This window comes from Elaeis guineensis, chromosome 1 (assembly GCF_000442705.2).
Source record: "Elaeis guineensis isolate ETL-2024a chromosome 1, EG11, whole genome shotgun sequence".
Lineage (NCBI taxonomy): Eukaryota > Viridiplantae > Streptophyta > Magnoliopsida > Arecales > Arecaceae > Elaeis > Elaeis guineensis.
The window spans coordinates 160,619,318-160,639,471 of record NC_025993.2 but is presented as its reverse complement, the minus strand read 5'-3'; the positions used below and the strand labels follow the sequence as shown (position 1 = coordinate 160,639,471).

Sequence of the window (20,154 nt, the reverse complement as noted above, 5' to 3'; positions counted from 1 at the left end):
TCAAGTCCCGGTGGGATGTCTTATGAGATGTTGGAAGGGGCATCAACTCTGGCATTGGGACAGTGTTGTTCCACCATGGTCCTGGTATCCTTTTTGGCATGTCCTAGGACATCCCCATCCCAAGAGTCTTGTTTCATGGAAAAACTGTGACAACCCTGTCCACGGGATTTGAATCATTGGGATGAATGAAGGTCAAGATGAGGCAACCATCTTTGGTAGGGTGAGATAGTGTGTGCTTTGATGAATTGATCAATGTTGTGACATGATGACATCATTATTCAACCTCTCACTTTCTTTATTAACTAAATTAGTGCACCTTTGTTCTACAATAAGCTCCTAATTTGAGTATAGTCTTTTTGAAAGGGTGAATAGCTTCCACTAGGACCCAAGAGAATAGTACGTCCATCATCTCTAATAGTAAGGGAATCTGCCAAGTAAATATTCTAATAATGTGATGAAACTTCTCATGTGCTGAACAACATGCATTACCAATAAAATAAAACAATGTCCTGTAAGGCCTCTATTTAACCTTTCACATTATTTAGCCCAATATTCTGCATTACTGGAATTCCCTTTACTTAACAAGAGCCTAATGAGATTGGTCTGAGCTTTTATTTCTCCCTCTTACTGTGACTGTTTTGCCTTCACTTTTAGGGATTCCAGTGGAAGAGGCTTTCGACTTGGGACCAAACACCATTTGGCTATTTGCTTTGTAAAAAAGTTGTCAGTTCCTTCCAAAAAGTCAAAACCAATGATTGGCATCCTCTTGCTACCAACAATAATATGCTTAAATAAGAGCATGTTTATGACTTATTGTGTATATTTCATTCCGAAATATGTGTAATTGACCACATGGATTGACCCACTAAAATCTATAGATCCGTTACACACAGCCCTGTAACATCCACCATTCAACCGAAGGATTGACAACTCTATTTTGTTGAACCCACAAGGTCTCTGTCCTAAGATATAAAACCAAGGTTTCCAAGTTAACTAGCTATAAGAAAGATGTCTCTTACAGTCTTTTGTTTATGCCTGGTAGCAGGAATTTTTTTCTTGATTAACATGCTTCAGAACCTCTTATGGAACTTTTTCCAGCACCTGCTTCCTAAATGTTTCTTATTCTAAATTTATCTGAGGGATCCATTTCTCCATACCTCTACCTGCATCCGCTTCCACACCAGCTTCTGCTTCAGATGACTGAGGTTTGTTTACATGAAGTGAACTTGTAGATTAATTAATTTCAGATGATCGCACTTTGGTAGGTTGCAAATCAAATATCTTCATTGAAGCTAAGGTCCAGCAAAATGTTATTATGTGTTGGGCCACTACAAATAAGAGCTGTCCCGTTGTGAGGACATCCTTTTCCTACAAGGATTTGAGACTAAGATCTGGAAGAGAAGGCCTCTAAATATATAAAATTCAACATCTTTTTTCACTAACTAGCATATGTACATGGTCATACATGATTGTAAGCTGCAAAACAAATTCATTCATTGAAAGCAAAACAAAATTAAAAAAGGATGGTTTGGTGCATGTGGCTCTTGCCATGGTGGGGTTTGAGGAGGGTCAAATGTACACAGCCTTACCTTCATTTTAGGAGAGGCTATTTTGAGCCCATGACTTCCAAGTCATAATGGAGCAACCAAGTTTTGCCATACTGGTGTTTACCACCTTATTTCGGACTGTACCCTACTGTACCATTACCGAAATGAGACTTGGTATGGGGGGTGGACCAAATCTCAGTACACCAAACCAACCCCTAACACTATATCATCATGGTACTATTATAGGGTCCAGTATTGAGATGGCAAAGAGCAGCCTTACATTTTGTCAAGGCCACCCTCTGTTAAAAGCAAAACAGAATTGTTTCCGAAAGTTTGCCAACATTTGCCTTTTGTTTGTTAATACATACGTGATAGTGAAATGTAGACTAGAGTTTTGCGTAGTGTCTTTCTTTGCCAACTTTCTCCCCACTTCTTTATTCCATTCCTCTATCTATGAAGCTACATTTTTTCCTTAAAATTTTTCGCTACGTCATAGTTAATTTTGGAAACTGAATTACAAGTTTTGCCTTTTACGAAGTTTTCAATACTTTCATGCCCCTTAAGTTGCTCGTAGAATGTCATTTAAGTTGTTTTATGTTGGCAGTTATTATGGATATTAACCAATCCATCAAAACATGACATTTTTATCTGAGGCCTCCAATTTTAGGTTTTTTCCTAATTACGATCTCTTCTTTTTATAGTTTATTTTGAACAATTAACCTTAGATGTGTTCTCCTATTGCTACGTTATTTTTACTAACACTGAAGTCCGGAAACCGCCATGCTAAACCTAGTAATTATTACACCCTTTTCTTCTTTGTGGTTTTTGTGTACTCTATGCTGGCTACTGTGCTGTCTAATTTGTGAATAACCTGTAGCGTCAGCATGTCTTGTATTTGTGATTGCTCATTGACTTCTCATTTTGATAGATTACAAAAAATGAAGCAAGGTGTGGCGTCATGCGACTGATTGTAGGTGGTGGAAGATCAACTGAAACTTCTCAATTAAAGGGTGCTGTTGTTGTAGGTGTTCGAACTCTTAGCGAGGGTGGTTGTGTTGGCAACTTCTCGAGAGAACAGGTTTAGTGTTCTCTATGCAAAATGATGACGGATTACTTTATTTATAAATTGCTTCTGTCAAATTAATCACACCTTCAATCAAGGTTCGCTATCTCGGTACCGGCCCATACTAGTGCAAACTTATTACTATGTCAGTATGGGGCCAGTTCGGCGTACTTAGTATCGGTACGCTCCCATGCTACATACTAGTACTGAATCGATACGGTGTGGTATGCCCTGTACCACCCGGTTCGATATAGTAAGGCAAACCTTGGTTCAAACTTTAACATTTGTAATGGATTTTCATTTGAATTGCTATATGTTTTGGTATGTATCCCATCTTTTCAGGCTTGCCGGTTTTCTCATAAGTGAACCATCTGGAATTCGTCCATAAGTTACCCTCTTGGGTCAGTTAGTAACAGATCACAGTGAATGGGATGGTTTTTCTCCTCTCATTACCATAACAGTGTTATCTTTACCTCTGTCTGTGTGGGTACTTTACTGAAACATTTTCTAAAAAAAGTATTCATGTGTGAGCCTCTGTTGACATTCAGCTGTAATGCCCAAACTATTTACACTTGTTATATAAGAGTCAACTTCTAATACTACACATCTGTGGATGGTACGATGTGATTTGGTGCATGTGTTAAACGTGAATCATGGATGAAACTTTTGGAAACTGAGGTTTTGATTATTGACGAAATCAAAGAGTATAGTTGGAAAACTAAAGTGGTACTGGGTATTGAAAAGGAGTAAAAGTCCCTGCCTCACCTCCAGACACATACACACACAAACAGAAGAGAGCACCGTGAAAGACATGTTATCATATTTATCTGATTCTATCTAATATATGAAATATTAGGGGGATGATTCAAGGCATTTCCAATGAAATTAGGCACGGAAGTTTTCTAATGATGAGATAAGAAAACAATGAAAACACCCTTACTAATGGCTGGCTTCTTATAATGATCCTTGTGGTCTCTAAAGAAGGGTTCAGTGCCCCTGCAGCAGGGAATACATAGACTGATGACATGTTTAATGCTAGGGTTTTATTAAGATCACTCCGTTTAGATGAGATACTGCTTTAGTGATATATTTTTGTTATGCACGTGCTAAGAGGAGTTCATGTGCACTTCTGTTTCCCAGGTAGAACTTTTCTGTGTGAATCATCTGATAAACTGCTCTTTGGAGTCCACTGAGGAATTTATCTCTATGGAATTTCGGTTTACTTTGCGAGACAATGGGATGCGTGCTGCCTTCCAACTTCTTCATATGGTGCTTGAGGTAGGATATCCTTCTAATGCTAATTGCATCGTTTTCTGCATTATTTGTAGTATATAAATTGAAGTTGTTCTTGATTTTTTTCAATCTCCTCGATAATAATACATCTTATTTGGAAATATATTGGATGTTGTGATTAAAGTAGCATAATATGTCCAGAGACTTTTTGTTTCTTGAACTCTATTTATACATGTTCCTTATATAGTTTTTGTTTTTCCTCTCTTCACAGTCTTTTCAGTATTGACCATGCTGAGTTTCAAATTTTGTTCCTTGCCATTTAATTCTATGCTCTAAATATGAATCATTGACTTATTTGACTATGCTTTTAGCAAGCGCAAGTACTTTAAGAAAACATTGTTCTGTGATGCAGTGATTGCATCTATTATATATATCATTCAGTTTCTTTTAAAATCTTATGATTCTTACCTTTGGGACCTTTCCACTGTTTAAAATTGCAATACTTTTGAAATGAACATTAACCTATAGAGATGCACTCTTTTGTTCTTGAAACCTCAAATCATATATTATGCTTCTCCTAAGTTAATAACAAGATGCATTTAAAGCTTTTATTTGTTGTTGTCTTGCAGCACAGTGTATGGCTAGAAGATGCTTTTGATAGAGCAAGGCAACTGTATTTGTCACATTACCGTTCCATCCCCAAAAGTTTAGAGCGCTCAACTGCTCACAAACTTATGGTAGCAATGTTAAATGGTGATGAAAGATTTGTTGAACCAACACCAGAATCATTGCAAAATTTGACACTTCAATCGGTTAAAGATGCTGTTATGAATCAGTTTGTTGGTGACAACATGGAGGTCTGGACTTACCTAAGCTTGTGAATAATGAAGATGCATCTGATTTCTTTTTACTATACAAATCAATCAATGATTCGGTTATCCATCCAGACTTAATTCTTAGAACTTGAAACCTTTGCCTGAGTGCCGATCTCATTTGGTTTTACTTGCTTCTTTACCCTGAAATGGGTGATATTCTTCAGGTTAGCATTGTTGGTGACTTCAGTGAGGATGATATTGAATCTTGTATGCTTGATTATCTGGGAACAGTCAGAACCACAAGAGGTGCTAAGAGTCAGCAGTGCGTCAACCCAATCATGTTTCGACCATTCCCATCTGACCTGCATTTTCAACAAGTATGGAAAATATTTATCATTATCATTAATTCATTATTATTACTATTACAGTATTACTATTATTGTTGCTGCTGCTGCTGTTATTAGTAATACTGCTACTAGTCTACTACTACTGCTACTAGTAGTCGTGGTAGCTATATTGCATGTGACTTTTACTAAAGATTTTAGATGTAGGGTAAACTTTAGAAAGAATTTTAGCATGGTTTAGGTGCCAAATGCATTTCTCATGGATTTGTTTAAAATTTATTTGGTATGTTACATTCTTAATCTAGAGAACCTTAATTTTTATTGTGATCATAAAATCACTATGAATTTGGATTTTGGAGGAGGATGTAGGACTCTTATTATGCATATCATAATAAATTGTCAACTTAAGGAGAATTTCCCATTTGGACTCCTACTCAGAGTCCAGCAATATTAGGATCTTTTTTTATAGAATTTAGCATGGTTTAAATCTCTAATAGAGAAATCTAATTAGGGTGTTATGGGAATTGAGAATTGGGAAATATAGCCACTTTTTTATATTGTTTATTTATTATTATTGTCATATTAAATTGAAAATAGCTGCTTTACGCTCTTCAAATAATATCCATATTGAACCTCAAATCAGGCCATGTCATAAACTTGATGTACCTCAAGATACTGAAGCTTGAGCTTACCATATATTGATGGTAATTTCTTTCAAATTCCAGAACTTGGCTTAAAAGAAAGAGAAGTTTATCTAATTTTCTTAGGTTAGACCAAATTATGATGACATTGAACATCACTAGCTAAAAGCTCTTGTTGTATATCTTGCCATTTGCAGACTCATACAACTTAAGAAATGGTCCAAGCAACTTATATTACCAAATTCTTTTTCCAATAAGGTTCACTAATTACTGATCTTGGTAGACATTGAAATTGATGGAGCAATTGATTTCATCTACTTAATACTCCATGAGAGCAGTTAATTGGCATAACTAAATCTTTTGAATAAGCAATCCTTTTGATGAATATCTTTATATATTTCTGGTCTTATTTGTCAATCGCTCTTCAAATCTAAAGTAGTCTCAAGATTAACCGTTCATTGGCAGGTACACCTGAAGGACACTGATGAGAGAGCATGTGCATATATTGCAGGCCCAGCACCAAATCGCTGGGGATTCACTGTTGAAGGGAAAGATCTTTTTGATTCAGTAAAAAGCTCAACTTTAAATGGTAAATTATGTTTGATGTTTACTACATATTGGGAGTGCACATGAATGTTTAGTACAGAAAACATGGAAATTTGTCTGTCAAAATTGGAAGGCTACACATAACATTGATAAATTCATATATAAGAAACACTAGAGTGATGCACCAGCACAAGCATGCAGACGCACCAGCACACGCATACATATAATTATGCCCCATGCATTTATTGTGCACATATGTATACCTGTAGCATGTTAAGCCATTCAAATTATCAAGTGAGTAATTTCAAAACAACCGAACACAGACCATACTTGATAAGGAAATATGTTTCAAAAAATTGAGATTCCTTTTGCTCGGATTGGTTTTTTTTCTCTTACTACATACTGTTTACTACACCATTGTGAACTTTCCTTATCTCTTACCATTTCAATTTAAGTGGTTTAAACAACTTTTATTGAAAAACAATTAGGACAACCAACATCAGTTATAACCATTTATGGTTGTATTTTTGGCCATCTTCTTATTGGACAGAAGAATCTATAGAATATTATCAGAAGTGTTGCGGATTCTCATCCTGACAATATTAAATGATAATTGGTATCTATGGAACCATAATATCATAAAAATAGGATAAGACATCCATTGCACATATGTGCGTCTGTGCATGAATGCATGCATGCTGAAATTTTGAGCCCACTTCTGTCTAATTAACAGTTCAAATATTCTTGATTGGTCGAATTTTTTTCATTCATTCATTATTTGGTTTGTTCAAACATCTACTTGAGTGAGAGAATCACTGGAGCTTCAACAAAATTACTGCTCTGTGCTGAAAACTTGATGCTTTCAGTACCAACAAAAAACCAATGTCATACAAAGGCCTTGTGATTTACTTGGTACTGTGTATCACCAAATATGTGAACTTAACATACATGTAACCGTATGAGGTCGGCGGATATGCATATCAGTTATCATGATAGATAGCTGTCCACCAGATGATTGGGAGGTCTCTAAAAGGACAGCAACGATGTGGTAATTATTACATGGGGACATGAAATAGAGTGTAGACTTATTCTTGTCTTTATTGTTGTTAAATTATGCTTCATGACGGTCATTGAGTCACCATGCAGAGAAATTCTACAAAAAGTAATAATAAATTATGAGCATTTAGTTGTCCATCGTTATGGGCTTTTGCATATGTTATTTCTGCATTAAAGATTTGTTGAAAAAGAAGGCAAGAACATTCAAACGAGTTCATTTGTTTCTTTTGTAGTGCAGGTTAGTTGAACTCATGATTGTCTTCTTTAATTTTGGTTTATTTAAAGTTACAATGGAAAAAAAAAAATCATGTGCCAAAAGGGAAGAAAATTGAGGAACTTCACTAGCTGACAAAGTGGCAAGCATTATTTTGTATACTTTGTAATAGGTTGATGCAACAATGTCAAAACCATATGAAACACACGTTACTAAGAACAAGATAGCTTTTTAGATTTTAGACATTTAGAACCACAAAGAGGAAAATTCGTAGCAACTTTCCATTCAATGCTGGTTCTGCAATCAATCGACCTCATTTTTTCTTAAATTTAAAGTTTAGTACCATGTGATCCTTGTGCTGTTGCCAAAGTGTCTGGTGTTAGTCTGACTTGAGCTTCATTTAGGAGTAATGACATTAAAGTATCATTGATTATGGTGATATACATCTGTTTTCTGCTTATTAGCAGGAAGTCCCCTTTAAACAGTTGTAATCAAGACTAGATCAGTAACTTTGACTATGTTGGTGTTAGAATAACTCCTTCCAAAATGGCATCTGTAAAGTCATGAGAATTGGTACACTTTGTTCTTTCTGTCACTGAACTTTATGCAGCAAAGTTTCATACCATTCGTTATTAAATATGATATCTGCTAGTTCACATGACTTATTGAACCCTGGACATTTATCACAGATAAAATCTTATGAGATAGCGAGCTTGATATTCCATTTGAAGAAAAGTACATTATTTTTTCATTTTGATTTTTCTAAACACACATTCTTTTATCCTTTAATGGAATGATAAAATTGCGAAATTCAAGGATTTTTCATATTCAAGTATTGTTTGTTAGGCAAGCCTACCTGGCAGTGACATGGTGTATACTATGCATTACCTCATCTTGCCAGTGCTTGCCACAGACTGACACGGCACTGTGGCGGCCATGTTCTGGCATGCAGCCGATACATTACCAGTGCCGCATGTACAATGCTTACCATCTTATGTTTATAAATCATAAACACATTGAATTAGCTTTAGTCTGATAAGATTTACTACCTGCCATGATTTATTTTTTTAGAATAAATACTGACTGAAGTTGTTGAATGATTGAAATGCAGATGAGCAATCTAATTCAGAGATGTTCACTCCTTTTGAAAGGAAAGATGTAGGAACTGATCTCCAAAGAAATATTCGGAGTCATCCACTGTTCTTCGGCATTACTTTGGGGCTGTTGGCTGAGATCATAAACTCTAGGTACATTAGTAAATTTATAGTCATTGATCAGTGGTTGCATTCTTCAAAAAATAACCTGTTAAATTGTTAGGTCCCTGTTGCATTTTGCACTTGATCATGTAACTGTTCAAATGAACAAGATTTTTAAGCTGTAACTATAACAGTGATTGTTCAAGTTTGCCACTCTAAGCTCCATCGTCTATTCGAACCTATTTAAATCCTTTTCACAACTCCCACTGAATCCTGGTCCTTTCCTCCTTTACAGATCAGCCACTCAAATATGCAGCACCTTCTTTATAGGGCCTCTTGTACAGTTTCGTGTTCATTATCAATTTTTCCTATGAAAATGCAAACACTTAAGAGACTTCTTATTTTAGGTTCTAACTATATCCTTTCCAAGTATAATAATACATACATGTACCCAACATTCATATCTGTGATGCTCATACTTTATTCATGAACCTTTTTTTGTTCCCTGATATTTTGGCTTATGCAACATTACCAGCTAGGGGTGAAAGTGGTATGGATATTATCCGTCCGAATCCGTTTTTGTATCCAATCAATCCGGATATGGATAGAAATTTCATGATCCGACTAATATCCGTATTCATATCCATATCCATCAAAGAAAAATAGATATGGATAAACAACTATCCGATCCGTATCTGAATATATATGTAATCCTATATAATTTTATATAGTATTTATTAATTTTTAAGAAAAATATACAACATACAAAAATATTATTAACTTGATTTATCATATATTTAGTAATATCTTTAATTCTGTAGTTATAAAATTTAATTATCTAAATTATATCCATAATCATATCTATATTTTCAATATCTGAATTGTATCCGTATCCGTTTAACACAAATATGGATATGAATCTTTTCATCCGAATAATATCCGTATCTGTATTTGTATTCGTTAGACAAAACAAATATGGATACGGATATGCTAGTATCCGATCTGGTTTCAGCTCTATTACCAGCCATGCCTTGGGTAATTTCATTAGTTCCGTCGATGATTGATCTTTAGATTCGTTACACAAAATGCAAGTGCCAATTCATTGTGCTGCCTATAAACTTCTTGGATATGCAAGGATGCTAGCACATCTAGCTAAAAACAGGACAAGCTGCTAGCTTCTTTAACCTACACATCAAACTCGTTGTACTATCAAAATCTTTAAAAAATCCACTTTTCTTTCACTCTCATAATACTCTCATCACTGTTTGCCGTACCGCACTGTACTGCCCGATACCAACTGCACTGTACCATATATACCAGTAGCAAACTGTTACCCTGTACAATGGGCATACTGAGTGTCGGTACCCTGAACCCATACCAACCCTGTACCATCATGGTACCAAAACTTGTATTGCAGACCATGCTCTTACCAAAATAAAGTATGTCATAGAATAAATAGAAGAGGATTTGTTTGAGAAGAGGAAAGCTTTAGCCATTACAGGCATGATTGAATACACAAGTGGGGCTTCAAAGAGCATCCTGATCCTAGCAAAACACACTCATATGCATCAAACTTTGAAACTAAATGACTTTGATCTTGCTAGTTTCATTCTTTTGATTGTTTCGACTCTGGTTTCAGCAGTTTCAGTTGTAATATATAAAAAAATCAAAAATGGTCAGTTGGGGTAAGTGAAAGAAAGATAAGTTAATAAACTTTGAAGCAAAATTTGTTTTCTTGAGACCTTAATATGTCTTGTTTCCAAAGTTTCATATAAAAAAGCCAAAAAAAATCATTTAAAAATATTAAAATGTTGATGTTTGTTGTTTGGTGGTAATCTAACATGTTCAGGTTCCTTTTTGGCTAAGCTATACCAAAAACAGTTCTTCTGTTGCTACATTGACAAAATTTTCTCAGCGTTAGATTCAAGTTTAATTTAGAGAAATGCTTCCCAAGATTCAAGAAAAATAAAGAAACGACAAGGACATGGCACAAATAGCTTATAGACAGTTTTAGTTATTTCTTTGAGTTATTTTTGACCGAGACTCGATAAGCAACTCTTATTTGGTACTCATGCCGGCCAAAACCTAGATGTTCCAGTTCTTGTTTGCAGGTTGGTTGAGACTTCAGGCCATGATATGAATATCTTTTAGAGTCTTCAGAATGAACGTTCCTTTAAAAATTACAATTCATATTTAGTTTACGGATTAACTAGGGAAGCTTGAACATTGTTTAAAGCTGAGCTTATAAGTGGACTGAGCCTGAACACTGTAGGCTTGCTGAAATGAATAGAGTCTCACTTGGCTCGGTAACAAATTCATCTCAGCTTGGTTCAGATTACGAACAAGAGCCGAGTTTGGAACACATGCTGTCAAGCATAGCTCAAGCTTAAATACCCCTTTCATATTGTGAGAAAGCATAAGCAGCCTACTACTTAGTTCATCTCAACTAGGCTCGTTTGCACCTATACATAAGTTTGAAAGGCCCCGAATTGCCATGTACCAACTATCACCAAAAAGTTAAGGTTTTACTTAAGTTTCACACTTGCAGTGGCGTTTTTGTTGTATTGGATTTTGTCAATATACTTGTGGCACTTCTGGGTAAGGTCTCTCATGAAGGTATTTATACTTGGTCAGAATGAAATATACAAACATCAGATTCATTAATTCAATAAATGCACCTCCAGTTTTATCGGAATTTTTGGGGGCTTATTGTTTTATTCTCCTGTAACTGTGTATACCTATATTAATTATCATTTATGCCTGTACTTAATCAAAAAGGCTCTGTGATTAACACATAAATTTAGTTCATGGATATGAATGATTAAGTTTGCTTAATCATGAGTCTCCTTTTACTTATAAATGGTTTTTAGAAGCCTAGATCTACTCTTAGATGATGGGATTGCATAACTGACATGCTAATATTTCTCATTCTTACAGGCTGTTCACAACTGTCAGGGATTCTTTAGGACTAACATATGATGTATCCTTTGAACTAAGTCTTTTTGATAGGCTGAAACTTGGATGGTATGTGATATCAGTAACTTCTACTCCAAGTAAGGTATGTTTAATAATGTTAGCCTGTCTTCAAGTAAGTTTCTGTCCCATGTGTGCTCCAGTTTCTCAAAATATCAGTGTCTGTCAGGTTTACAAAGCTGTTGATGCATGCAAGAATGTTCTTAGAGGTTTGCATAGTAACAAGATTGCCCAGAGGGAGCTGGACCGGGTTTGTGAATCTCTAGCCTATTATTTTTAATTTTGCATGATGAGTGAGTCCTCTGAGACCGCATGGTTATATATTTGTAAATACGATCCTTGTTTTGGATAAGAAAAGCTATTAGCCAATTTACCTTTTGGAATTTTGTAATAAGTTGGTGATTTGCAGAATGTATGGCTAACAAAATTAGATTCAGTTAAATTGCAGATTACTGGGGCTTTAATTTCAGTTATTTAACTAATGCACCACCTGCAAGCTTGTTCTTCTTTACATTAAATAGTTAAAATAGTGCTGAAAAGTATCTGGATCTGATGCTTTTTTTTTCTTTTTTTGATGAGATGAAGTACTCATACACGTCTAGTATGAACACATCCAACAAAATCATATAATAAAATATCACAAAAAGGCACTGGATCTGATGCTTTTCAAGAAGAAATTTAACTTATTATAAAATTCTATGCATTCTATATTTGCTTCAGTGAAGTGTTATTTACTCTGTGAAGCTCTTTCTCAGTACCATATTCAGCAATCTTTTGTGGTGTCTTAAGTTAGTTGCTTATGATATATGTGATTGTCAGCTAGAATGCATTTGAAGAGAAGCATTTACAGTAATTGATATAACTGTACTGGTTGTTTCATTATAATCATATTTTGTTTCTTGTCCATATGTTTATGCTATTGGCTTGTATTTGGTTCTTACGGGGATGACTAACATCAGATTTCATTAATGGCAGGCAAAGAGGACCCTGCTGATGAAACATGAAGCTGAAAGCAAGTCAAATGCTTACTGGTTAGGATTGTTAGCACATTTGCAGGCTTCATCCATTCCAAGAAAGGTAAGTCGAGCAATATGTCGATCTGGTAATTCTATTCGCAGATTTGTTTCTTATCATTTCCACCACCAACCTTTGTTTGGTTCTTTGCTATGTTCAGTAATTGCACATGTACAGGAACAGAATTCATTATCTTTTTAGTCTCTGGCTGATAATGTGGTTCTCATAAAATAGTCATCTGAGATTCTGAATATTGCAATACACATCAGCAAAAAACCATTAATGTCGTTGATGTAGCATTGTTTTTCTAAATGCCAATAATTCCTATTTTGGGCTATATCCTCCGACATGTTTACTTTAGTCCTTTCTTAGAACTGCCATCTAGGCCTTATGGTCTTTCCCTTGCCATCACAATACTATATTTGTTGTTTGTCAAAAAAAAAATCATAACACAATGACCTTTTTGAAAACTATAACTCTGCCTATCCGCCTTACTCTCATCTTTAGATGAGATGTTAGCCCCTTAGTACATACTCCTATATGTTATCATGTACATTGCATCTATCGAATTTATTTTCTGTTTCTGCAGTTCTCTCTCTCTCTATCTCTCACATGCATGAAAGCACCAATGAAGCATGGGTGCAGGTACAAGACAATACAAATACCAACAATACAGCAAATCTTCAAAAAAGAGGATACGATGCAGTAAGGATGAATCAATAAATATATTACATATATAATATGCATAATAGATACACATATATGTAAAAAAGAATGCATAAAGCATAATAGGATGTCAAAACAACATAATCCATAGTTTATTTAATAACATCAACTCTGCAATCTTATCATCTAGTTACCATACAAAACATAGATCTAATCCATAAAATATTAACATCATAAATTCAAACTTTGACCATTTATCATGAAAAGGTTAGCACTCAACAAAGAAGGAAAATACCCTTCTCAATTTTGGAGGTATTGATGAAGTATCCAAGTGTATTTGAGAAATATCCAATGTTTTTTAATTTTGAACAATAGGAAACTTAAAAAATGTAGAGGGTGAGCCTTGACACAATGATAATATTGCTCCATTATGACCTGGAAGTCACGGTTCAAAACACAGAAACTCTCTTCACATGCAGGGATAAGGCTGCATGCATTTGGCCCTCCCTAGACCTTGCAATGGCAGAAACCTTGTGAATTGGGCTGCCATTTTCTGTTCTTTTTTTTTTTTCTAAAAAAAAATGAAACTTAACAAAAGTATTGGACATGTATTTGAGAAGTATTCGACATGTGTTGATATCAAATACTTGTTTGATATGGATACCACATACGATTTGGAGTATCCATGCTTCATGCAAGGCCACACATGTATGGATTGATGGATGCATGCATGCATATTCATGCTAAGAGATTTAAGTTTCGATGTTGTAATTCAGTTCTAGGAAGAAACAATTTGTGAACCTTTTTCCCAGTTCGATATGACATAAAGACTTAAATTTCACTGTGTGCTGCCTCCTAACATTCAAGTCATAGAATCTCTCCTTGTTACCCTCTTAAAAAAATTGGAAGCAGCTTGATCATTCTTTTATGTGTCAATTTCTGTGTTTTTTTAATTCTTACTGTTTAGTGAATCTTGCTCTTTTCAATCTCCTTTTTTTGTTTTACATTAGTAATAGTCTCTAATGTGATTCAGGATATTTCGTGCATTAAAGATTTAACCTCGTTGTATGAAGCTGCAACGATTGAGGACATATACCTTGCATATGAACATTTGAAAGTAGATGATTCTTCTTTGTTTGCATGTGTTGGAGTGGCTGGTGCACACACAGGTGAAGATACATCTGGTAAGACATGTATGGCACATTGCAATGCTCTTAGTTTAAATAACTGGGTTATTAAGTTGTTCATCCTTTAATTCATAGTATGTGGTTTTTCCTTTATTCTCTGGAGCCTTAAAGAAATTCCCATGTCGCAGTTATATTTTTTTCTGCTGATTTCTAGTGCTGGGTTTGGCTTTCTCCAAGGGTTTAAAACTATAAAACTCCAACAAGTTTCAGTTCATTTTATGTCATTGATGTCCATTTGAAACAATATGCCTTTCTTTTCTTAAAAAAATGAAATAAAGCAATGAGCATGAAAATTACATGAAAGGAAATTAGACTTGCTAGAAAGTTCTTTTAGTACCTCTAGTCTCTGAACTAAAGAGTAATCATAAGTATGATTGGACTCAATTAACTTCGCGTGAATATTCTTATAATTCGTCATTTTTACATGGCTGGGCATTGAAGGGAGAAACCATATTTTACAAGAAGACTGATCAAGATCTTGAACTGCAATGAACACTTGCACATTTTAAATGATGCCCTAGTAATTGATATCTTCATAGTTCTCCAGGCTTGACATTTCCTTTCCATAATATATGGTGCATTCGGATGGATTTTGTTGCCGGCATGTATCCTAGGATCTTTGTTCATTGAATCATTTGCTTTTTGCCCAATATTTTTATGATAATAATAGTACAAAAGAAACCACTTGGCTGTCACACCCTTCTCACTAACAGCTGTATAAATCCCCCTTCCAAACGGGCATATTTATTCCTTTGAGTGGTTTATTAGGCTTTTATTTAGTTGTCCAAAAATCTATAATAATGTCAATCTAAAATTGCTTTATATTGATTTTGCCTCTCTTTAATATTATTACTTTCTTGTTTAATAGTTTCAGATGACGAAGAACTTGATTTGGGCCATCAAGGGGTCACTCCCATTGGCCGTGGTCTATCAACGATGACAAGACCCACAACCTGATTTGCTTCAGAAACATTCGTTTTTTCCTGTAATGAGGTATGTTACTTGGATTCATGCATATGGATGTTTGGGCTTTGTTGACAGTATGCAGTGATGATCACAAAAATTATTGTCTCCATTTTGAAAGCTTGAGGTGTATCATGAATTGAAACAGATATTGGCAGCTTCATTTCCATGACAGAAAAAAACTTAAAAGCACTCCTATTCAAAACATATAATGCTAGGTCACTGTTCTCTGTGCTAATTCAAGAGAATTTCATACTTCAACTTCCATCAGAACCCTACACAGAAAGCCTTAAATTTGCTTTGGTCTACAAGAAAGAATGGACTCAACTCAATTAACTGACAGATTAAAACAAATTGATAATCTATGAGAATTTTTATTTGCATAATGGTGTGGCATTGGCAATGGAATAGACAAGCAAACAATGTTTGGTGCTTTCTTTCATCTTCATAAAATTAGATTGATAATGCGAAAATGACTTTAAAAGGTTCCATATTTAGATTTGTCATGATAAGGGCAATTAATTGGTAATCTTCCTCAAAGCACAAGCATAAATTTGGGGATCATTTATGGGTGAAATTTGGGGATATAACCTTTTATGGGTCAAATGGTGATAATGTTATGACCCACACACAATAAAAGTTATTTCATCTTCAAGGAAAAATAGAGAATGGCCGTACAGAGGCTGATCACTCTCGTTTTTCTGTCAACTAAAAACCATAGTTCTTTTCTTTCTCCTTCTCTCTCTCTCTGTGTGCGGGCGCATGCTAGAGAGAGAGGGGGGGAGAGAGAGATTTTACCTTTAGAGAATGCTCAACATATTAGGATATCCTTTAAATTTGCCGAAATATGGGGATCCTTTTTATGGGTCAAATGGTGATATAACCTAAATAACACAATAGTTGGGACCATGGTTTCAATAAGACCCCTTGAGATATGTGATGCATGAAGGCATGAAATTTCAGATCTCCACGATCTCACAGATGCATTGCAGCCGTAAGGTGTCACTGGAGACATGGGAAGAGTATTGAACCTGTTAATTTTCTTCTATGACCAAAGCTTGTGATCACAAATATGACCATGTGAACCTGATTCTGTGCTTGCTCCTCCATGTTTATGTATATGCATGTTCCCAAAAAATTGCCATGTAACAGGAATGCTGTATAACTTTCATCCTTGCATGATAGTTGTATAGATATTGTACACTGGATATTGTACACCTTTAATGTGTGCAATATATCAATGAAGATGTGTGACACACTTACATGCTTGGTGCCTAACAGCACAGCAACCGACTTCCGGGCGATCTCTTTGGAGCCCTCATGCATTATGATAAATTCTGCACAGGATCGGTGTCAGCAGTGCGCCCACACAATATCACAATTGAATTTGAAAAATTATATTATTTGTTATTTTATGTATGTTTCTGTATATAAGCACACAAATACATTATTCTTGAAAGAAAATCTTCAAGTTCACATCTGTCTGAAGTTCCACTTTGCCTGTAACACAAGTCTCAGATGGCTTTGTTAGCAATTCAGATGGTAGGATCAATAAAGCCTATGTTGTAATCTCTAGCTCCGAATGGGAAATAAAAGGAATTGGAAACCAGCTATTGGCAGAGCTGATGCTATAGCTTATGACAGACAACGAAGACCAGAAGATCGTTTTGGCAGCTAATTTGAAAGACGATGCTATAGTCGTCGGACAAGACTTGTGATTCGAACTGTTAAGACAACATGTCTTGTAATATGTCGATTGGGGTGTTTGCATATAAGCATTGAATGCTTGACATATGGGAACCACAGGATTCTTGTTAGTGCATGACAAATTCAATTCCCTAACCGATTTGTGCGTATAATTGCCGTTGTTTTGGAAGCTATTTGTCTAATTTTAGTTAATCGGTGATGACGGGAATTATATTCTTGTTAATGCATGACGAATTAAATTCCCTAACTGACTTGTGCGCATAACCGCAGTTGTTTTGGAAGCTAGTTGTCTAAATTTAGTCGAACGGTGATGACAGAAATTCTCCTCCTGGGTCATCTAAGAAGATTAAATGATCCAAATCTATAATCCAACATCAAATCATGTGGATGGAGCAGGAAGCAGGTCTTTTCCCAACTTTCTTTAGACGTTTCAGCCTTCACGGGGAGAGGCTCCAAAAGCCAGCATGCTGTTTTACGACAAGCCTATTGGTTTTCTTATCGAAAATGTGTAAGTCACCCAGCAGCCATGTTTCCGTCTAGTCATTTTTTTACATTATTTGTATATATATTATTAATTTCTTTTGGGTCTTGAGATCCATTTCATTTGCAGAGCAATCTTGCCTCGCCTCATTTGGCTCAATACCACAAATGGAGAAATGTGCGTGCAATTAATGTGCAGTGTATAGATATATAGATGTTTTTATATTGGGTTGGGTGGCCGTCAGTTAGGAAGTTTTCGAGACAGGAGTTGGATTGGGTTGCCAAAAAAATTCCTCGTCCTAGACCAATTACAAATAAAAAGGGGGCTGGATTTAGATCTATCCCATAAATTCCCATCTGTAGGGTCCAACCAATTGTAATTGTGTTGGTTCAAATTATGGACCGAATCCATTTGCCATACACGGCAACTCCATTGTGCAAGTTTATGCATGACTTCTCAAGCTTACTGGCCCCAGCAACCCTAGTCCAGTACAGCTCAATCTGCTTGTTTGTTCACTCTGATGAACTCCCGATGTTGAGGGTCAACATGATCTATCCACTTTTCTCCTTGCCGGTAGGTGGAAAAAGCTAGGATCTATCATTTTCTCCGGGAATACTAGCGATTTAATCACTGGTACTATGCAGCTGCGCGGTAAGCAAAAAAATGAACTTAATGAATGGTATTAATGACTGATTAATTAGTCATCCCTTCTGCTTGTGCTCCTCGCCTAGTTTTCATATATGGCCTTTTACTGCTCTCGAAGTTGAAGATACTTTGGTGCATTTATCCCATTTCTTTAGAACTGTTTGAGAACAGATTGATTTTGATTCATGTCGGACGTTTGGTGATCCAATTAGGATCATCATAATAATTTAAGATCACTGGTAATCTAAATCTTGGGATGATCTGATCTTTAGTGATTTAAGATCATGATATTTGATTGGTTATAGTGTAGTGATTAAACATCTTCGGATATGTACAATAACTTGTTTGGTATGCCACAGGAATTCAAAATCACCGACCATATAATATTAAAAATATTCTAACATATCTCAAATGAAAAAAAAAAAAGATAAAAAAAAAAAAAAAAAAAACTTAGATTACTATGATTAGGTTGAGAAATGAAAGCACCACTTCGACCACTCTCTCAAAGCTTCGAGAGTTGGGATTGAGATTTGGGGTAGAGAATTTTAAAAAAATATATAACAAATTTTCTCTTTGTAATCATCACTATAGCTAAAAAAAAAATTTCCTTCTCTTCTTCCGTAGAAATAACGCTCAACTATCCACCAACTCACGTAAATAATATCGTATACAGCCGTAGATAATATCGCATATATGTGCTAAAAAATATCACGGCAAACAAAATAGCTTTCCTCTTCTAAAAATCTCTCAATTACGAAGATGATTTGATTAAATATTTTAATATAAAATCATCAAATGAAGTAATATATTGGATACTCATCCTCAATAGATAATTTCAGTGGAGGTGATTTAAAATCACTGCACATAAAATCACCATGATGCAACCAAATATGATGATCTCATCATCTTCATCCACAATATCCTTGACCTTGAATGGATTACTTCATACCAAACACCCCCTATATGTTTAACATGAAAATAGAAGAAACGTTTTGAAGAATCAAAAATTATTCTCGGGTTAAATGGCTTTTATTTTCAACTTCCCTTTCCTTAGCCAAACGAAGGCAAGACAATAAGGCTTTTGCCTCAACCCTTTTTCAAGGGATTCAGCTGCAAATTAGATTGAGTTCACGAACAGGATTGCGTCGCTAAGAGATGAATCAACATGCTCTTCTGAGCCTGAACAACAGCAGAGGACCGAGGTGCTATTCTAAGCCTGCAAAGGGCAGAGGACCCAAGCGATCGCCACAACCTAAGACACTCTTCTACCGACAATGATATTCATCACCTCTCTTCTTCTTTTCTTTTTTCTGAAAAAAGGGATCATGTAAAGAGCGCATCGCTTTCATCCCCATGCTGCAGCTGATAATTTAATGTTCCATCTACCGCACTACTGGAGACGAGAGCCGGCAATCTTCTCATTCTTCCGCCGCAACTGGTGGAGTTTTTACTAAATGCATATCCTCGAGGCTCCAATCTTCCTTCCTGCAATCACATTACACCTTTTAATAAAGCCAAAAATAGTAATGCATCGTGAAGTTAAAGAAAATTTCAGAATATGAGCTTGTGTATTCTGACAGAAAAAACCCCTTTTTTTTTTTTTTTTCAGAAGAAGAGAGTAATGGAAGACAGAAAAAACTTCACTTCGTCATGTACAGGCGTTTTCTCATTAAAATAATTTTGTATTGTAGAACAAAAAGTCCACGTTTCGACTAAAAAATTTGTCTGCAATCCCACCTGTTTGGGTCTAACTAGAAGCAGCCCGCTGAAAGCCTAGCATCACAACCAGCTGCCGCTGCCTTGAACCTTTTCTCCCTCCCTTTTCTTGCTCGCCCTCTCCGCTTAGCCTTGCTCTTTCCTCAT

At 35.6% G+C, this 20,154-nt stretch overlaps 1 protein-coding gene across 1 annotated transcript in view; it reads left to right on the top strand.

The window, feature by feature from the left end:
* The window catches only part of LOC105039371 (stromal processing peptidase, chloroplastic), a 95,930-nt gene extending 78,992 nt beyond the window's left edge, over positions 1-16,938 (top strand). Inside the window, 11 exon segments of the mRNA XM_073246112.1 lie at positions 2,476-2,625; positions 3,751-3,888; positions 4,473-4,700; positions 4,883-5,035; positions 6,109-6,232; positions 8,571-8,706; positions 11,593-11,878; positions 12,604-12,705; positions 14,342-14,492; positions 15,364-15,488; positions 16,740-16,938. Coding sequence (XP_073102213.1) covers positions 2,476-2,625; positions 3,751-3,888; positions 4,473-4,700; positions 4,883-5,035; positions 6,109-6,232; positions 8,571-8,706; positions 11,593-11,878; positions 12,604-12,705; positions 14,342-14,492; positions 15,364-15,452 — 1,557 coding nt within the window. The 3' untranslated portion in view covers positions 15,453-15,488; positions 16,740-16,938.
* Positions 16,939-20,154: the final 3,216 nt, after the last annotated feature.